General features: G+C 40.0%; 1 protein-coding gene across 6 annotated transcripts in view; it reads left to right on the forward strand.

Moving 5' to 3' along the window:
- The window catches only part of PDE6H (phosphodiesterase 6H), a 162016-nt gene extending 145490 nt beyond the window's left edge, over positions 1–16526 (forward strand). For 4 of the 6 annotated variants that reach the window (XM_036909187.2, XM_057492212.1, XM_057492211.1 and 1 more), the window contains 3 exons: positions 12144–12317; positions 13318–13358; positions 16043–16526. In XM_036909187.2, the coding sequence (XP_036765082.1) occupies positions 12184–12317; positions 13318–13358; positions 16043–16119 (252 nt within the window). In that variant the 5' untranslated portion in view covers positions 12144–12183 and the 3' untranslated portion in view covers positions 16120–16526. Of the gene's footprint in view, positions 1–5960; positions 6184–7862; positions 8187–12143; positions 12318–13317; positions 13359–16042 lie in introns of those variants that run through there. The other 2 variants (XM_057492213.1, XM_036909179.2) reach the window with 2 other exon arrangements.
- The last annotated feature ends 3712 nt before the right edge of the window (positions 16527–20238 follow it).

The raw sequence follows: 20238 nt of genomic DNA on the forward strand, positions 1-20238 counted from the left end.
CATTTCAGTTCATGAGCTCACTGAGGCAAGTAGCCTTAAACCAGTAGCAATAAATTCATATAGGCTTTACTTTAGCTCACTAACTTTTGCTCCTATGTGGTCTCTACCAAGCTTCTTTATCAGGCAGATATGTTGAATGTTTGCTAGCAGTGAATGCAGAGTGGTAAGAAATCATGAATGTTAACTGCATATACTTGACCTTAAATTAAAAAAATTTTTCCTCCAACAGATCTCTGGAGTTTTGTTGTTTATAATTTTTAAATGTTGCTTTGTGCTACAGCACAATCAAATGTTGTTTGTCATAGTTTTCACTAATTTTTCTGTTTTTAAAAAAGTAAAGCATTGCTTTTGATTAAATCTAGGAATGCAGATTACAAAAATAAAGTAAAACTTTGGGAATTCATAGTCTTCTAACTCAGAATTCATAAGAATTTAACAAGTGCTAAAATTGACTGCACCATATTTGAGGAAATGGTTTGTGAAGGAATTTAAATGGGAACAAGTTGCAGAGGACATATTTAACCATTTGAGGGAACAGTTTTTAAGCATTCAAGCCACACTCTATACATTTCCATAGCTGCTGCCAATAATGAAGGGTTATTTATACTAGTGTTTAAATATTCAGTATTTACATTGTTTTGATATGTTTAGGGCTCACTAATCAAGCAAATATATTTGGAGAAACTGACATTTATTTTGTTATCATTTAATGTACTACATTTTGTTCACTTCATTTTGTAAATTGATATCACTGGGTGTATGCTTAGTCAATGGAAGTGAAACAGTGCAGGAGAGAGTGGTCATTTGGTGGGAGAAAAGAGATTAATCTAGAAAAACATAAAAAAAACCAGTATATAATTAAAATTAACAAAAGTCCTAAAACCAAACTTAAGCTATACATTTCAAAATGATGTAGATGGATGATAGCCCTTGATATACAATACAGTATCTGAGTTATAAATAAAAGCAAATATTAATTTACACAGGGACAGTGAATTTTGTACTCAGTACTCTCAACAGGATGCACATTTCTCCTCTCAACAACATTTGCGAGCACCTCTTTTCTTCCAGGTACTGTTCTGGTTATGTGATACAACAGTAGACAACAGGCAAAATCATTGCTCTTTTGTGGAACTTATGTTCTAGGGGAGACAGACAATTAAATAATAACATAGATAGAATAAATTATATAGAACAAGAAAGACTTAAAACTGGGGCATGGTAGATTCATGGTCTCTATGAGTGAAGTGAAACCTGTTTCTCATACTATTAGGGGAGAGACATTGCTAGTCAAACAGGGCGGTTTTTTTTTTTCTGCTAAGCCCAGTGTGTCCTCACAATTTATCTTAATGCACTGCTTTAGGCACAGACGTCAGAAGGTATGGAAGCCCCTAAAAGATGTCTGTAAAGATCAATGTGTGTGTGTCATAGGTGTGCCTTCATTGGGGGAGGACAGCATTCATAACTTTCACCAAATTCTCAAAGGGGTCCACAACCTTCAAAGGATTGAGAATTGTTGATTGAGAGCTTCTGCTTGATGATATAATGATGGGCTTTCAGTAAGCTGGAGGACAATGGCCACTTTCTCCTAAAATATCCTCTGGTATCACAATCAGGGTAGGGATCTACATGAAATTCCCATTTCTTATTTTTATCACAGTTCATTATTCACATGTATTTATCAGATGGCAAAACTGAGATTAAGAGACTTCTTGAAGAGGTCTGAGATGGGAGGTACTGCCTCTAGCCCATGCTGACAAAAATGTGCTATGTCCATTCCCCATATCTAAGCTTTTGCACATGTAAGAAAATGCCCATCATGACACTAAGAATGCTCTTACTCTAAGGACCTTAGCCCTGTAATGCCAAATAAAGTCAACAGAACTTGGAAACCTGCGTAGGAATTTCCAGAAAAATGATCAAACCTTTGCAGTACCTTCTAACTTTTCTTTATTGTTATGAAGATGCAGCTGAGAGGTAAGTTCTAGGCATATCCTCCACCCGGTGGTATCTTTGCGCCTGAAAAAGTGACAAATGACTGCAGACTGTTAAGACTTCCCCTTTTTGCACAGACATATTTCTCTGAGGCCAAATATATCAGCTTTTCCTGTTATGTACTTTCACTGGCATGTTTAAGACCTCTTTGCTTAGTCCAAGGTCCTGTTTTTTTCTGAAAGTTTATAGTTTTACATTTAAAAAATAAGTCTGTGATACATTTTGAGCTGGTTTTTATACACAATACAAGGGTTAGGTGTGGAATTTTAGGCCATCAAATGTGAGGTTTAGGTTAAGCGTTATTTTTTCTTGGATGTACATGGACAAAATATCCATGCTTAGCATCATTTATTCATGCTCCAGATGTTCATTATCCAACCCATTTCTTGAACAGTCTATCCTTCCTCCATTGAATTGCTTTTGCACCTTTGTCAAAAATTACTTGGGCATATTATGTGAGTCTGTATCTGGGTTCTCTACTCTGTTTCATTGAGCTGTGTGTCTATCCCTCTGTCAATAACATACTGTCTTGACTACTGTAGCCATATAGTAAGCCTTAACATTAGGAAAACGAACCTCCTTCTCTACTTTCTTGTTTTTCAAAATTGTTTTGGCTATTCTAGTGCTTTCTGCTTCCATAGAAATTTTAGAATAAACTTATCTATGTCTGCAGAAAACCTTGCTGGAATTTTTATAGGAATTGCAATAAGCATAGATCATTTTAGGGAGAATTGGTATCTTTACTATGTTGAGTCTTCCAACCCATAAACATGGTATGTTTCTTCAACTGTTTAGGTCTGCTTTGATTTCTTTTTAATCACATTTTCTAGTTTTCATCATATAAAAACAAATCTTGTGAATGTTTTATTAAATTTACACCTAGGTATTTCATTTTCTTTAGAGCAATCTTAAATGACAGTAGTTTTAAAATTTCAGTTTCCACTTGTTCATTGTTATGTCTAAATATAATTGATTTTGGTATTGATCTAGCATTCTTTAACCTTTCTGAACTCACTTATTAGTTATAGGAGGTTTTTTAAAATGTAGATTCCTTAGGATTTCTAGGTAGACAATCATGTCACCTGTAAGAAGAAATAGTTTTATTTCTTCTTTCCCGATTTATATGCTTTTTTTTTTTCATGCCTAATTGCGTTGGCCAGAAGTTTCAGTGCCATGTTGAATTAAGAGTAACAGGGCACCTAGTTAGGATTTTTTTCCCCCTGAACTACCATGGCAAGAATCTAGTAATATATGTAATTATTAAGTCACTATGTTGTATATCTGAAACCAATACGTCAACTTTATTCCAATAAAAAATAACAAAGAAAGAGTAATGAGAACAGACATCTTTCATCTGTTCCTGATCTTAAAGGAAAAGCATTTAGTCTTTCATAGTTAAGTATGATGTTAATGGTAGATTTTTTTATAGATGCTTTTATGAGTTCCCCTCTGTTTCTAGTTTGTTGACAGTTATCATGAATGTGTTCTAGATTTTGCTGAACACTTTTTCTGCATCAACTAAAATAGTCATATGATTTTTCTTCTTTAGTCCACTGATACAGTGCACTATTTGACTGAGTTTTGAATGTCAGACAAGGCTTTCATGTATGGAATAAATCCCACTTGATCATGGTGCATTATTATTTTTATATATTGCTGTGTTTGATTTGCTAATATTTTACTAAAGGGTTTTTATACCTAAATTCATGAGAAAGATTGGTCAGTATTTTTCCTTTTTACTGTCTTTGGTTTGGTGTTAAAAAATTTCATGAGGGTAAAATTGGCATCATTAAATGAGTTGGGAACTGTTCCCTCGTCTCTATTTTCTGAAAGAGAGTATTGTATTTTCAACTAATACATTATTTGTTTTAAGATTAACAGTGTTGTTCTGAAGAATCCACAAACATGGTAGGATATTAAGGGAAGAAGAGGCCAGCTTTGTACATTTCTCCTTACATTTAGTTGTTCTTCTCTGGAGTCTACTGTGCATTTACCAGTGGGAATCTCATTCTTGAAGATTCCAAATGTGGAGGAAATGTGTCTTTAATGTGTATCTTCCTACTCACTGGTATTTTAAGAAACACTGAAGTAAGATTAGAGATTAGCACTTATGAAAGCAGCTTATAGCACAGCTAAAATTTTAATTACTTTCTAATTACCTAATACCTGCCTTTGAACTCTTTTCCTATGTATAATTACTAATACTTTCCCATCTGTCCAAAAGAATCATGAACCATGGGTTATAGAGCTATGGAACATGACTTCTTTTTTTAAAAGCATTTTATGATGTTTAGTTTTAAAATTTGCATATAGTGAAACCAGCTCCCTGTGGCATATAGTTCTATGGGCTTTAACAAATGCATAGAGTGGTTGATCTGCCTAACAATTAAGGAACCAAATAATTCCATCACTTTCAAATATCCCTTGGATTTTTTCTTCATCATCAACTCTTCTCAACTCCTGGCAACCACTGCTCTATTCTCCAATGTCACAGCTTTCCCTTTTCTAGAATGTCATAAATGAACTCAAGCTGTATACAGCCTTCTGACTCTGGATTCTCTCACTTAATAAAATGTATTTAATATTCATCTGTTTCATTATATCAATAATTCTTCTTTTTTGTTTTTCTTTTTTTCCAACAAGATTTCTACTGGCTTTATTTCTTGTGTCTGTGAAATCTTAAGAGTGACCACATGACCAAAGTTCTTCCAGAAAAATTCCTTAGTCATTGATCACCTTCTGTGGAGCCATGTAACCCCATTGGTAGATAAAATCAGAGATAGACAACTGACAGAAAGTCAGCTATCACGAGACTAACTGGTGACCAATGAACTGACCTGGTAGAAGAGCTCTGTTCAACAGTCAGTATGTAATCACTGCTGATTGGCCGGGTTACTCAAATCTTCTAAGACCCTGGCAGCAGGAGTAATAGAGACAGAATCGGAAAGAGAAGCCACATAAAACAGGGAGCATTCACTGAAGATACAAGAAGACCAGATCTTCAGAACTTCACAGTGTCTTGGACAATGTTTCAATCTCCACAAAACCTTGCTGAGGGCAGCTGAAGTCCCTGTTTTTCATACCTCCCCTTGTATCATGTAATTTTGCTTTCTACATAGTCCCTTCTTTCTAGATGTTCAAAAATTCTTTTTTTTTTTTTTTTATCATTTCCTTTCTGTTTCAAGAACTTCCTTTATCTTTTTTTAGGTTAATCTTATGTTACTAGATTCTCTTAGTCTTCCTTTTGTCTGGGGATGCCTTTATTTCCTTTCATTCCTTAGGATAAATTCACTTGATACAGAATTTAGAGTTGATAATTTCTTTTCTAGGACTTGAAAAATGTTGTGCCACTTACCCCATGGTTTCTGATGAGAAATCTTCTGTCATTCGAATTGTTTTTTCCTATAGGTAAGGTGGTATTTCTTTCATTGCTTACAATTTTTTTCTTTAGTTTCCTGAAGTTTGGTGATGACGGTTTTGGCATAGATTTCTTTGGTGTTGTCCTACTGGGTTTGCTAGTTTCTCAATTCCATAGGCATATATCATTCACCAAATTTGGGAAATTTTCAGCAGTTATTTCTTCAAGTCCTTTTCAGCCTCGCTCTTTTCTCATTTCTTTCTAGAACTTTGATGACACGAATATTAGATCTTTTAGTTTCACGGGTCTCTGAGGGTCTGTTGGTTTTTGGGGATCTATTTTATCTTTTGTTCAGATGGGTAATTTTTATTATTCTGCTTTTAAGTTTACTGATTCTTTCTTCTTTCCTTTTCATTCTGTTGTTGAGCCCATCCACCGAGCATTTTATATTAGTTAATGTAGTATATTTTGTTAGTTTTGTTAATTACTGTATTTATGTTAGTGTGCTATACTTTTGCAGCTGTTTTTGTTAGTTATTTGTATTTTTTTTATTATGTTAGTTATTGTGCTGAATTGTAATTTTCATTTTGTTCTTCTTCAGATACCTTGTTATTACTGGATGGTGGGGAAAATTCAGATCCTCGCTTGGCCTCCTCTGAGACCACTCTGTTAGGAAGGAAGAGCAGTGCCTCCTTATCACTGATTGGAGGTGAAAGTCTAGGATCCTCTTGTGGCCTTCTCTGATACTACCCACGTGGGAGTGGGTTAGGGCTACCTCATTATAGCTGAACCAGGATGGAAGTCTCCCTACTCAGCCTTTGCTGATGGAGGTGAGGTTGACTATATACTTTTTCCATAATGCTGGGTTTGTTTCCATGGTCTAGGGTGGTTTTGTCTAAATATTCTCTGCCTTACTAGATTGCATCCTTCCAGGTCATTTGTCTAGAGAAAGCAGGCCTTTTGAGAGGATTTGTTTTGTTTTGTTTTGTTTGCTCTTGTGTGTTTGGATGGCTACCTTCTCCTACATCCAGTTCAGGATATCCAAAGCAAAAAGAAAACCCAGAGAACTTTTTGCCATTACATATGAAGGAACTGAGACTTGAAAAGGTATCAGTCTTGCACATAGAAGAGATTGTGGTCAAACCAAGCCTACACATGAGTCTAATTCAGTGCTTCTCAAACATTAACGTGCCAACAAATCACCTTAGTACTTTGCTAAAATTCAGCTTCTGATTCAGCAAGTCTACAGCAGACCCAACATCCTGCTTTTCTAACAAATACCTAAATGGTGCTAATGCTGTTATACTTTGAGTAGCAACATTCTAGAACACACAGCTTATTGCTATTTCTACTGCCTTCACCAAAGACATAGAGAATGTGTGAGGGTTTGACAGATCAGCATCTAAATATTCATGTGCCTGGTGTGTAGGACTAGAGGGAGATTTGAATGGTAATGGGGAACACAGAAGTGGGGGTGGAGAGACCCATCCAGGGACCATGTACTCTGCTGGCTCTGGAAGGTGTTTGCTGCCTTCAAACTACTCTAATTTTGGTAAAAACCATAGGAACGTTTGTCAACAAAACAAAAAAACCTTAAGCCATTTAGCTGCTGTGTAATCTGCTTGGGGCTATAGATTAAGAATCTTTCCCTGCCTAGGAAGGATAAATTGACCTTCTGTCTCTATAATCTTATGGAGTGCAATTCTCTAACAGGTAACAGTTTGGGAAAGGCACCCTCTCATTCACTGGCAAAGCATGAATGACTAGGAGCACATGCCCCTTGGTCCATGTCTGCTCTGCTGTATAGTAGAAATACAGCCAACAATCTAAGGTGTGCCCAGATTTGGGGCTTGCTTCTGGCTCCACTACTATATATGCAGTCCAGAAAAAAAAAATCACTTAATTTCTTGATGATAAACTTGTCAAAAAAGCTTAATGATACTGCCATATGAGGGTAAAGTCTACTTAAAACTGCATAAAGTGATGTATAAATTAATACTAGTGGCTTAATTCAATTGGAAGACTGAAGCCAAGTGCCCCAGTGGATTGGCTTGCAGCCTGGACCCTATACCTTGAAGCCTCTAGGCATGGACGATCGATCAAGCAATTTGCCAACAGATGCCATCAGTTAACAGTTCCCAGATATCATTTGGGATCTTTCTCTGTCATGTATCACTGCATTTTACGTTATTCTTGATTTGTGATTCCAACTGCCTGAGGAAATATATGCAATACAGTTAGGGAGAGATAGTTTATATTTCTCAGTGTCACTGCTCATATTATCAATGTCCCCACGGTGGCAGGGGGCACTATGGCTCACTCTCTTCGTTCCAGTTCCCTAGAGTCCTATAAGAATTATGACATGGGGTATGTGTGTGTGTGTGTGTGTGAGAGAGAGAGAGAGAGAGAGAGAGAGAGAGAGAGAGAGAGAGGTGTGCATGTTGCATGTGTGTTTCAGGGAAAGGGAAGGAATGGGGGGCAGCAAGGGCTAAAGATGGGAATGTAGGAGGGCAAAAGACACTGAATCACAAACTTCACACAGGCTGTAGTGTTTGTGTGTGTTTGTGAATTCAGTGCCTATTTATTGACAGGAGAGAGCCCACATCTTTCTTGTCAGAGTATCCAATTCTCAGAAAACTGCTCAGCTGTCCTAGTCTCACCCCATGTCCTTCCATCTTCTTTGCGCTTGGGTTGGTGCTCTAAGCTTATGACGGGGGGATTACGGAGCTTGAGGCAAGTCAGGATGCAAAGACCCTTTATTCATCTACTGTGAAGAAGACGGCTGGACAGCTTATAGGAGCACCATTCAACTCTGAGTATTTCTCAATATCTGGTGAGTTTAAGGAGATGAATAGAAGGGCTTTTGGGGGTGAGGCTTGATCTGGCTCTGAAACAAAGAAATGGAAGAAGAGAACACACTGAACCTGGGGGTCTGGACTGGGGCTGGGAATGGAAATGAGAAAACATGAAGGATCGCATCCAAACTTTCTTCCAATGCCATGTGGCAAGTTTACGAGCAAAACGGGATTATTACACGGTCACTGCAAACCTTGATTACTAAATTCATTTAGAAGGAACCCCAAACTGATCCTCCCTTTTTGTGGCTCCATAGCAAACAGTTTTCTGGGAAAGGAGAGGTCTAGGGCACCGAATGACCACAGAGCAAACAGTTCTTTACGCCCACGATGGGCTTGACAAGTTGGCCCAGGCATCCGGAGGCTGCCCAGAGCGTGGGGATGGGGAGAAAGCCGAGGGCAACCTGGGGATGACGGCAGGGCAGCGCGGGTGGCTCAGCCTGCCCTCTGGGGTTCGCGTGTTTGCTCCAGTCTGAAGCAAGGTACCCGCTAGATTTTTGTTTTTGTTTTTCATGGCTTCGGTTTGGGTCTCCTTGGCTCTCCAAAGTATTTGATTCTCTCTGTGTCAGCAGGACCCTGGGGACGTTTTTGCGCCCAGCCCCATCAGCAGGGGAAACTGCTCTTATACTCACCGCCTCCCCATCCCCTCTTTGTCCATCAACAGTAAAATCGTCTGTCTGCTCGTGTCTTTGCTGAGAAAGCAGGACCTGGAAGTGTGGGCTGGTAGCAGCAGAATGAGAGAGGCTGCCTCCAGAACCTCCTGAAACTGCTCGTTCTTAGCTGGAATTCAGGAAGCTCGTTCGTGTAGTTTTCCCCTGGCTGAGCTCGGCTGTCTTGTCTAAGGCAACACGGGCCCGGTTCCCTACAAAACTGGGACTTGAAATTATTACCTTGCCGAATCCACCACCTCTTTCTGTGGAAGAGTTTGTAATCTTCACAAGGAGAAGGGCTAATGTTGCTTTAAACATTCTGCCTCAGAAAGGAACGGGCTACTTGACACTTTGGGAGGCAAAAATGTGAAACATCCTCCAATAGTGAAAATCAAGTCTGATACTAGAGTCAGGATTATTCAGTTCCAGGGCGCCCTTGGAATTCCTAGGAAATCATGGTCAGGGTAAGTTTGGCCTTTGGTCTTATCTGCGGCTGACAGGACTGATTTCCAAGGCTGGAAAGACTCATCTTTGTTCTGCTCCTTCCAAAGCTTTAACGGGAAGAACTGGAGGGTGAACCTGTGGCAGAAACCCTCTAGGGACTGATAAATGCTCCTAGGCACTCACAAATGAGATATGGTACATGAAATGCACAGGAAACATAATAACAATTATTATCCATAGTGCAAATCCTGACGGCCATGAGGGCCCAGGGATTAGCCAGGCGATGAATATGTAACTCTTTCTGAGAAGAATTCTTTTACAGAATGCGTCACACTTAGAGTTAGACATGAACTCCCACCAGGCTTAGAGGTACAGCTTCAAAATTACATAAACATGCAAAGAAATCTTGTCAGAAAAGAGGGGAAGTGTAGTCAGGGGAAGATGGATTTCAAGTATGATTTTTAAGTCCTTTGGTGTCACTGTTAGTGCTGTGAAACGACCCAAGGCTTCCATAGGCAGACTTTTGAGACCATGAGTCAATTAATAGTTGGGGCATTTGAGGCGTGCAGAGGGAGATGCAGCCAGTGTTGGTGGCAGTCGCCTCTCTGGGTCATGACAGGGGCTCTTCAGTAGTTGGCCCGGGAGATGGGGTGCAGGGAGTCAGATGAGCCTGAGTCACAGCTACGGACCTGTTTGCCCGGCTGCCTCTACTTCCAGGAGCTCTAGAACCGTCACTCTTTTGTGAGCCCCTCGCACCAAACACTCTATTTACGTTATCCCACTTAGAGTTGCTAGGTAAAATAGAAGATGCCTAATTAAATTTGAACTTCAGATAAATAATAGGTAATTTTTTCAAGTATAACTATGTACCATGAAATATTTGGGATATACTTACACTAAAAAAAAATCACTTGTTTATCTGATATTCAAATTTCACTGGGGGTCCCAGATTTTTATTTGCTAAATCCTAGTAGTTAGCTCTCCAGATGACAGAAAGGAACGTTTGTGACTCCTTACTGCTTTGAAAGAATAGGGAAGTCCAAAACACAATCTGAGAGAAATTCTCTAGTTTTCCTGCGTGGCTTTGTCAGAACCAGGATGTGTCAGTTACTGAGAATACGTCTGCCTTTGGCAGCTCCCCAGCCTTTGCCAAGGTCCCAACCACACTTGGGAGAGGTACTGACTTTGCCTGTTTACCAGGGTAGGACAGGACCCACAGCACAAGAATCGGTTTCAGTAAGGAGAGGAGCTGGCAGCCCATTTTCTTAAGACCAACTGATGCCTTCTCTGTGGTCTGATGGAGAAGTCACGGGGTGAAAGATGTCAATTTCTTCTTTCATTTATTCACTCATTTGGCAGATATGCATGGCACACCTACTATGTGTCAGGTACTATTGTAGGTTCTGAATCCACAGAAATGAACACAACCTGAACGAGCAGCCTCATGGAGCATATTCCAGTCCGTGGGGGGTAAGACAAGATCTGTAGCTGAGCAGGTGACCCAGGGGCCCGGAGAGGCTCACCATCCTAATACCAGCTCACTGATTAGTGTGTTTCTACTGAAAAAGCTGAGGACTGGCAGGAGAGAATGAAAATAGTAATTGGGGAAGGGAAAATAGGGAAAAATGTCTTGTAGGCAAGGATAATAATTTAACCTTATTTTGAAAGTAATAAGACAAAGTCAATGAACTTAAAGTTATACAAGGTAAGATTTGAGGGATGTGCACTGTGGCAGAAAGAGCTGGTTAGCCTGGGCCACAGATTGGCAGGGAGAACTGAAGCTAAGTATACTGGTATAAATCTCTAATGGGTGAAATAAGGAATCTTATGAAAACAAAGATCCCAGGTAGTAGGTAATGGAAGAGGTTGGCTCAGGGCAAGAGATTAAAGCTAGTTGGAAGTCCTTTGGAACTTTTCAAAATCTTTCTTCCCAGAGTAAGTATTACCACCTTTTGTGATAGAGAAAGAGAAAGAAAAAAAGGCATTTTAGCTTAGCATATTTATTTTAAAAATTTATCTTAGTTAATTGTGTTCTTTTAATTGTACTTGAAAAATGACAATGGACATTTCTGTAGCTAAAATAAAAATCTATGAAAACCATACTGGATACATCCATGATTTGGATAGGAGAAAATGTTGAAGATGTCTGAGAAATGTATGGCCAAAGAACCTCAGGTCTGCTTGTAGAATTAAAGCACAAACTTACTACTTAATATCCCACCCTGTACTGACTTCCACGTGTGTGTGTGTGTTGGAGTGTACGGAATACTGCATGGATGTTGGCATCCCTGATTCAGAGCTCCCCCTGTCAAGATGGCTGCATTGTTATTCCCCAGAATTAGGAAAGAGGTCTCTGGATCACATGAGGACCAAACAAAGTAAGTATTATATAGAACAAAGCCCATACAATGAGTCAGTAAACATGGAGACTCAGATTACTTTACAGCTGGATGGAAAAACATCTTAAGTTTAAAGACCATATCAGTGCTATAGAGCCTGTAGGTATCAGTCCATTTCCTCTACAGATGGCGGAACTGGTGATGACAGAGGGGAGGTATACCATGATAATAAATTTACCTAGAAAGCTAGTAAAGGATTTATTAGAACAACATATCTACCTAGATTTTTGGTTTCTAAATCTGTCATTTAGTACAATCTACTGTATTGAGTGCCTCCACTGATTTATACCATATTTTCTTGAAAATCCCCTTGAAAGATGATAACTACTTCTTTTTTGTGTCAACACAAAACACCGAACTTTTCCTGAGCTTGTGGTGAAGGGCAAATAAGCAACGTTCCCCATACAGTGAAGGGTCTTCTTTTCTCCCCTCCCTATCTAAGGAGCCTGGAGGAGAATTTCGGGCACCTGAAGACCATCAGAATGAGTGACAGTTCTGCTCAGGCTCCTCCGGCTTCAGACCAGGGTCCCACGGCCCCACGCAAGGGGCCCCCTAAATTCAAGCAGAGGCAGACTCGCCAATTCAAGAGCAAACCTCCAAAGAAAGGTGTGAAAGGGTAAGACCAAGGTGAAAAAGCAGCTTTCCTGTCTTCTTTTTTCTCCCACAAGACTGCTTTGGTTTTGAGAAATGAATGCTCACAGTATTAAACAGGCTTATAAAAATGTCCGCCCCATCCTCTGCTTTCCTCTCGCGTGCAGTCTTCACTGAATCATGTCTTTAGCCCTTGCATGTTTTCTCTCAGCCCCCAGACAAACTTAACATGGCAAATGGAGCCTGTCACGGTAACCTTTGACCTGACCTTCCAGACTCTCCTTGGACACTCCTTTGTATCAACATACTCTCTGCTTTAATCTGGAATACTGACACACTGGCCATTTCCAGAGCACATAGTTTATTTTTATGGCTTCAAATGTTATGTTTTCATTAATTTTTCTCTATTCCTTTTGGGCAAAATCCTGTTTATTTTTCAGTACACAGTCATATGTTAATTTCTTTTTGAAGCCATTACCGACTTTTAAAAATAAACATTATTGCGTCTCTCATATTTGCATTGTGTACATTCAGCTATCATAACTTGTACTATTTCACATTACGTTCATCTATTCACCTCTGCTCCCTGAGATTGTGATTTCTCAGAGAAAATTTGTTTTTTCCTTATGCCTGATACATAGTAGATACTTAATAAATGCTTTTGGATAACTAACTAAATGGATAATTAACTAATCATTTTAATTCCTATCATACTGCTTTCTCATTCTAACTTGTATTTCTAAAAATAAACCTTGACTAAATTGCCCCACCAATAGTTTATTCTGGCTCTTGATCATCTTAGGCTAAATTTTTACAAGAGAAAATATCTCTCCACTTGTCCACACTGTTTAAAGCCTTCCTGAGTGGTGTTTCCTTTGCCCAGTTCAATGCACATAAAAGGAATTTCTCATCTACAAAACCTTAAATCTGTGTTCTTCCCCCTTGAATCAAGACCTTTCTGTGTGAGTCATTCTACATCCTTTTTCTCTGATCTCAGCTATCTTCTCTTATTTTTCCCCCCATAGGTTTGGAGATGACATTCCAGGCATGGAGGGGCTAGGAACAGGTAAGCTCCCCAAGTATTTATGTTTTTATCTTTTTATATACCTAAGGTCTCAAGGGACTGTGGGAACTGATAAGAAATACGCAAGGCAGCAGATCCTTTGAAGGCATAGAAATGTGGAGGTTTAATCAAGTACGTGTATGCCCAGATGCCAAAATTTTAAAGAAATCTGGTTAGGCCTAAAGGTTAATGAATCCTCTTGTTCTGTTAAATAACTCCTGAGGGCATATCATGGTGAATTGTAGACTTTCATGGTGGAAAGATTCACTGAATTAGTCTAGCCAGCCCAATTTCTTAATTTTTTCAGAAGAGAAATCTGAGATGTAGAGGAATTAAGTGACAATCTGAGGCCACAGAGTGAGGTACTGGAAAAAAGGGTGGGGCCTGGAGAACGTTTGACTCCACCAGGCAGACCACTCCCTTACCAACTTCCTCCTCTTACGCATCCTCTGGCACCCAGAACAGGGCTCTACACACTGAATGTATTGTCGAAACAGCAGGCAAACTGAAAAAGAAATTAAGGCCTTTATTTGGAGTTTCAGATTTGCAACTCCTGGCAGCAATTCGAAACAGTCCTGTCTGCACAGGGGAGCAAGAAGTTTTTATGAGAAAGAAGAAGAGAGGGCATTTATATGACTTGGATAGAGGAGGAGAAGGAGAATGGGAATTATTGACTAACAGTCACCAACAGGCTGAGCTATTTCATTAACAACACTGTTTGACTAATTCAGTGGCCCCATCAAGTAAAACTAGTCCTGGTAAGCTTGCATTAACTACCCTATCTCTGTAAAGTCCAGACATACTGTTTTTTCTTTATGGACTCTGTTTGGGTTGCCCTGTTGATTTTATGAGAAATTTCTTACAAAAACAACTCTGTTTCTGGCCAAGTTCAAAAGGTCTTTTTGCCCAGTTCAAAAGTTCATTAGTTAGAAAGGAAAGTGGAGCTTCAAAATGGGGTCTCTCACATCCAGAGATTTTATACAATTCCGGAGTATACAATGCAATATTTTTTAGTTGGCTAGAACAACTTTATTCCTTGACTAATGAGTGCAAATTACTGCATATTCCTTTTAAGAATTAATATTCTAATTTTAGAGCAGTTTTAAGTTTACAGAAAATTTAATCAGGAAGTACAGAGCCCTCGCCCATCTCCCCTGCGTCTTTCCTACCCCTGTTCACAGTCTCCCATTTTATTAACATTCTACATTAGTGTGATGTATTTGTTACAATTGATGAACCAGTCTTGATACATTATGATTAACTAAAATCTGTAGCTTAGATTTGAGTTCATTTTTTGTGTTGTCTAGTTCTATGGGTTTTGACAAATGCACAATGTCATGTATCCACCATGACAAGTTCATAGAGACAAATTTCATTGCAGTAAAAATCCCCTGCTCCACCTGTTCATCCCCCTCCAGCCCTTTTCCGCAAACTCCTAACAACCACCAATCTTTTTACATTTCTACAGTTTTACCTTTTCCATATTGTCATATAGTTAGAATATTACACTCCATAGCCTGTCCAAACTGGCTTCTGTCACTTAGAAATATTTATTCATTTAAGATTGCTCCATGTCTTTACATGGCTTGATAGCTCATTTCTTTTTATCACTGAATAATATTTCATTGTATGGTTGTATCATAGTTTAGTTGCTTCCAAGTTTTGGCAATTATGAATAATATTGGTACAAATATCATTGTACAGGTTTTTGTGTGGATATAAGTTTTCAACTCATTCAGTGCACTTTTGACAAATCAGCATCCAATCTAAAATCAGCCAGACAATTCTTAGTGCATTTGCTTTTCGCAGTCAAATACTATTCCTGGGATCTCAAATTTTCTAGCCAATTTATAAAGCTTATTTGCTATTCTTCTAAATCAACTGTTTCTGTGGTTTGGGCAAATGTATATAAGAGTATATACTGTGGGCTGTGGCTGATAGGCTTAGCTTTGCCAATGTATCTGGAATAGAGGAAGGAGCTTTATACAGAGGGGAGGTCTGAGGCCTTTGGCCTGGTCCTAGCTCCATTTCTACAACAGTGATTCTTTGCTGGATGTTTAATCTCTCCGGGTGTCAGCCAGATTCTCTGTAATCGGGGATAAAAACATCTTATTGCCTGAAGCACAAGACTAGATTAGATAATGCCTTGAGATCATATCTCCATGTGTAATTAGCCATAGACATTTCTAAATGTAAAGGAACCAAACAGTGAGTCAGAGAAGCCCAAAGAATGCATCTGAATTGGTAGTGGGGAAAGAAACTGGCTTTCCAGACCATGGGAGTTTAAAATACTTCTATTTCTCATTTTAACCTTTGGCCTGACTAGAATTCAACTTCTTTTCCCTTAGTGATTGTGCTTTGGGGAGACCCCATACAATCAATGGCCTGCACCCCCATAAGCAGCCCCAGCCAAAAGCCTTGGGTCACTTCTCCAGGGAGGATGCAGAATGAAACCAAAGGAGATGTCCAGGGGGCCTATTCTGGGGATATCTGAACCCATCAGCAGCAGAGGATTAATTAAGCAAGTGGTCTAATCCTTCCTGAGCTGCATTCTAGATAATGTCCAGGTTACTGGGACAGAGAAGAGGAAAGAGGAATGAGGTGTCTCTGCCTGAAGAATGTCTTTTTGCTGAGAAGAGGCTCTCCTGGGGTTGAGGGTGGCTTACGAGTTCTTCTGTCTCTTGCAGATATCACAGTGATTTGTCCCTGGGAGGCGTTCAGCCACCTGGAATTGCATGAGCTTGCTCAGTTTGGGATCATCTGAGGCACCAGAGGTTCTGCCACTCAACAGCGTCTGCCATAACTTCGATTACTTTTGCCCGATTGTCTGCTAGTCTTGAAATTCAGCTGTTCGGAAGTGGTTTCTTTGGCTTATACAGTCATTTCCCATTAGTTACTACTAACAGTTTGCTAGTGTCAGACTCTCTCTTGCAGTACAGCTCAGCCCAGAATAGTGGATGAACATCAACTTCTGTTAGGGAGTTTCAAAATTTACCACCTTTTCCTATCAGCCAGTTAGAAGTCATCAGTATTTCTCCACAATTCGTTTATTTATTAAGTCCTTCAAATCAGTTTTTGCTAGGCACTCATTACGATCACTGCTAAGCTTTTAAGAGAATATTTATGTCACTCCCCTCCCTTCTCATTTAATAAAGGAGATCTTTACCTTGACTCCTATGATGAAGTTGTATTAAATGATATATGCAGATACTGATGTCCTGTTGCGAGAGCCAGTTAAACAAAGAAAGCACAGTCATACAGGAAATAAACATATTGTGCGCAGAAGAGCACGGGATTTAAGAGTCAGGTCCTGACTCTGTTTTGAACCTTTGTAAATCCTGCACTTTTTGGGTCTAAATTGTATTGAACTAGGTTATCCCTGAGGTCCTATGCCACTTTAAATTATACAACTCTAAGTTCGGGAAGACTGTACAATTGAACTCAAGACTCTGACCACGTGAGCCTTTTTTTCAGTGCCTTGATTGAAAAGATTTATGTACCCTGAAGTTTAGACTCAGTTGCAAGGGATAGGTAGTTGAACCCGCTACACAAGGCGATAGTTTGCTTCACCTCTGAGGTTGTGTCAAATGTAATGTGCACATAGTGATCCTTCCCCAGTACTTTCAAGGCAATTGTGTAATTGAAATGCTGCCTCTGTGTGGCTTGGATGATTAGGGCACTAGCAGTATTAATTTCTTCATTTCAGTTTTGTAACCTGTGGTAAAAGAATGGAGTAAATTAACTGAAAAGAAGGGTAGGATTATAGAAAGGAAAGAGATCTGGGTTCTAATCTTGACCCTCCCAGTAAATCGTTCTGTAATTTTAAGTAAAGATTCACCCTTTGGATCCCCCAGTTTGCCTGAATTAGATGATCGAAAGTTCATGGTAGGGATAAATTCTATGATGCTGATGTCCTCGGAGACTGAACCTGAGAATTAAAGGAGCTCAGCATTCAAGATAATTTCTTCTGCTACAGGTTCCGTGCTGCTTATTTTGCACAAATGACCTGGTGACTTTCCGGCCAGAAAACTGGAAGCCCGAGGAACACGTCTATATTGGAAGGGGGTAAAGAGACTGGATTTCCAGACCATGGGAATGTAAAGTGCTCCTATTTCTTACTTTTACCCCTGGGCTGACTAGAATGCCATTTGTTCCCTTCTTAGTGGAAAAGAAAAAAATACAACAACAAAAAAAGTGTAAAGTCAAAAGTGCAACCATGACATTCAGAGAATGTAGTGGGGATGTATGCGTCCCCGTCAGGCAGGAACTCCTGGTCCACCCAGTGCCTGCTTCTGAGTTCGTGCCTCCATTGAGCAGCCAGAGCCCTTGGTGTGCACTCGTTCGCCCCAGGGTGCCCCTCAGTTAGGATGGTCTGGGCTCTTCTCTAGCTGGGAGAGACTCTGGTCCATGTTGGCTTACTTTGCAAACGTTCCTTTGAACATGAAGCCATGGAGTTGACAAAATAGAATGTACCCAAAGCAACATATCCAATGGCCAGGATGGAGAAGGATCTAGAAACCATGCTACATGGGGAACTGTTGAAGGAACTGACAATATTTTAGCCTAGAGGAGACAATGTTAATTGCCAGCAAATATTTGAAAAGTTGTAATGACCAGGTTGAAGCAGACCTGTTTCATGTACGATTCCGGCTTATAGTGCTAAGCTAGAACAGATATCATTTAAAGTCCATTGAAATTCTAGAATTCCCTTCTTTCTATGCTTAAATTCAAATCCTATCATTTCTGTTATTTCTAATAAGAAACAAGAAAATCCTTATTACATAAATAGCATATACAAAAGAGGTAAAAGTAAATCACTGTCCCCATCAAAGTCCTGCCAGCAGAGATGGCAGAATACTCAGAGTGACTGAGGAAGCTTTAATAAAGGAACTACTTGTACAGGCTTGGGAAGGGTGAAGGGGTATCTTTAAGACACAGAGCAGTAACTTGAGACTAGCAACTATTGGGGCTGCAACATTACCAATTGTAGGCCCAAGGAACCCCAAGAGGTCTGCTCTAACTCTAAGTGAGGTCTGCCGAGAGGGCTGTGGTCTTTGGCAGAGGGGCACAACCACCCCACAGCGACCCCAAGGGTAAGCAGGAGGGATTGGGGTGAAGCTAATAAATACCCCAGTGTTGTTCTTCCATTCTCTACTCTCCTGCTGAGGCCTTCCATTGGATAAACCCAATGGGAAGTCAGAGGGCAAAGGAGCCCATTGATGTGGTCAGGAACGTTTACCTCTCGCAGCAGAGACCAGGTGGGGAGGGGTGGAGAGGGGATGTGAAGGGGCAAATGGGTAACATCCAGCAGAGAGACAGCTTCAAAGAACAGAAACTGTCCACCCACCGGGGACTTTTAGTTAATTTGGGAAAGAGCTTGGATATGTTTAAAACCTCCAGAGGTGATTCTGATGAGAACCACTGGTGTGAGGGAAGGACAACAATAAATAAGAAGAGCACTTGCCAAAGTAAATTGTCATAGAATGTAAGGGTTTAGAAATCTTCTGACACTTTCTTGATACTAAAAACCATCTAGGATGTCTTGTTAAAAACACAAAATTTGGGCCCCACTCAACATGTTCTGAATAAGAATCTCCAAGGGAGAGATCTCAACATCTGTACTTTTTTTAAGGGTCCCAGGTGATTCTTGTATTTGTGCCAGTTTGAAAACACGGATGTAGTCCAAGCCTACATTTCGAATATTAGGAATTAGTTAATTCTTAACTTGTTACCACCCAGTGACTGATTTAACTGGGTCTACTTGCCCCTGAAAACATATGTCATACATAGGAGAACCAGAACTAACATCTGTGTGTCCTGACTCAGACTGTTGGTTTACTGATGGATAGACATGCTCACTACCCCAGACCTAACCCGGTTAAATGCTTCTTCAACTGCAGAGAATGTCTGAGAGTTTGGAATGTCAGTGTTGGACTGAAGCCATTTGGGCTGCATGATTCCCAGGGCTGACCTCACATAGCCATTCTCCCTCAGCAACCTATGTCACTCCCTGTCCTTGTCGGCCTCCTCTGGAGCAGGGGGACCAGGGAGCTTCATCTGGCTAGGGGTATGCAGTGACCTTCACTTATCCTCCCTGCCTTTCCTGTTTGTTCCCATTGTTAGGTAGAAGCAGGGATTGATGTTGGTGATGAGGTAGCCACCAACCCTCATTCTAGAGCTCAGCAGGGCAGAACACAGAACACAAGGAGAAAATGCTCCCCTGCAGTGTCCCACCCTAGGCACACATACACAGTTGTCACTATACAATTGCAATGCATTTGACCTCTGTTTTTCTTCTTTGCACACTGAGAAAAGCAAGAATCCCCATAAACTGAGGGAAGGAGAGGGAGCATTTTTTCAACTAAAGAAGCTAAGGGAAAATGCACATAGATGAGAACAATCAGTAAGACCAATATTCAGCACAAGAGGAAAAACAGTTACACAAGCCTGAACAACACAAGAACTGATACTATAGCTAAGCAAATATGACACTGAATTGTTTGAAAGACAGAAACAGAGAAGGACTCAGGTTCTATAAAAGGCTAGAGGGAAAGTCTTATTCAGGCCACAAAAATTGTATGTTTGTACAAACTAGCCCAGTCCTTTTGGCAAGTCTAAATGAGTTATTTGACTTTCTTCTGACTTCTTGAGGGCAGAGTCAGATTGATGAAAACTGAAATTTAAAAGCAAGAATCACGAGCTGATTGCCCATCAGTCACACCGTCTCTGTGGCAAGGCAAGACTTGCTAGATGATTAGCATATTCACTTGTCTCCTGTCGGCTCAGTGTTTGACAATAAAGCAAGGGTATTGGACTAAAGAATTGCTAAGGCCCTTTTAGTATGAAATTCTAAACACCAAAAAATAAATCTAAACCTATTTCA

Source organism: Manis pentadactyla, chromosome 14 (genome assembly GCF_030020395.1).
Source record: "Manis pentadactyla isolate mManPen7 chromosome 14, mManPen7.hap1, whole genome shotgun sequence".
NCBI classification, from domain to species: domain Eukaryota; kingdom Metazoa; phylum Chordata; class Mammalia; order Pholidota; family Manidae; genus Manis; species Manis pentadactyla.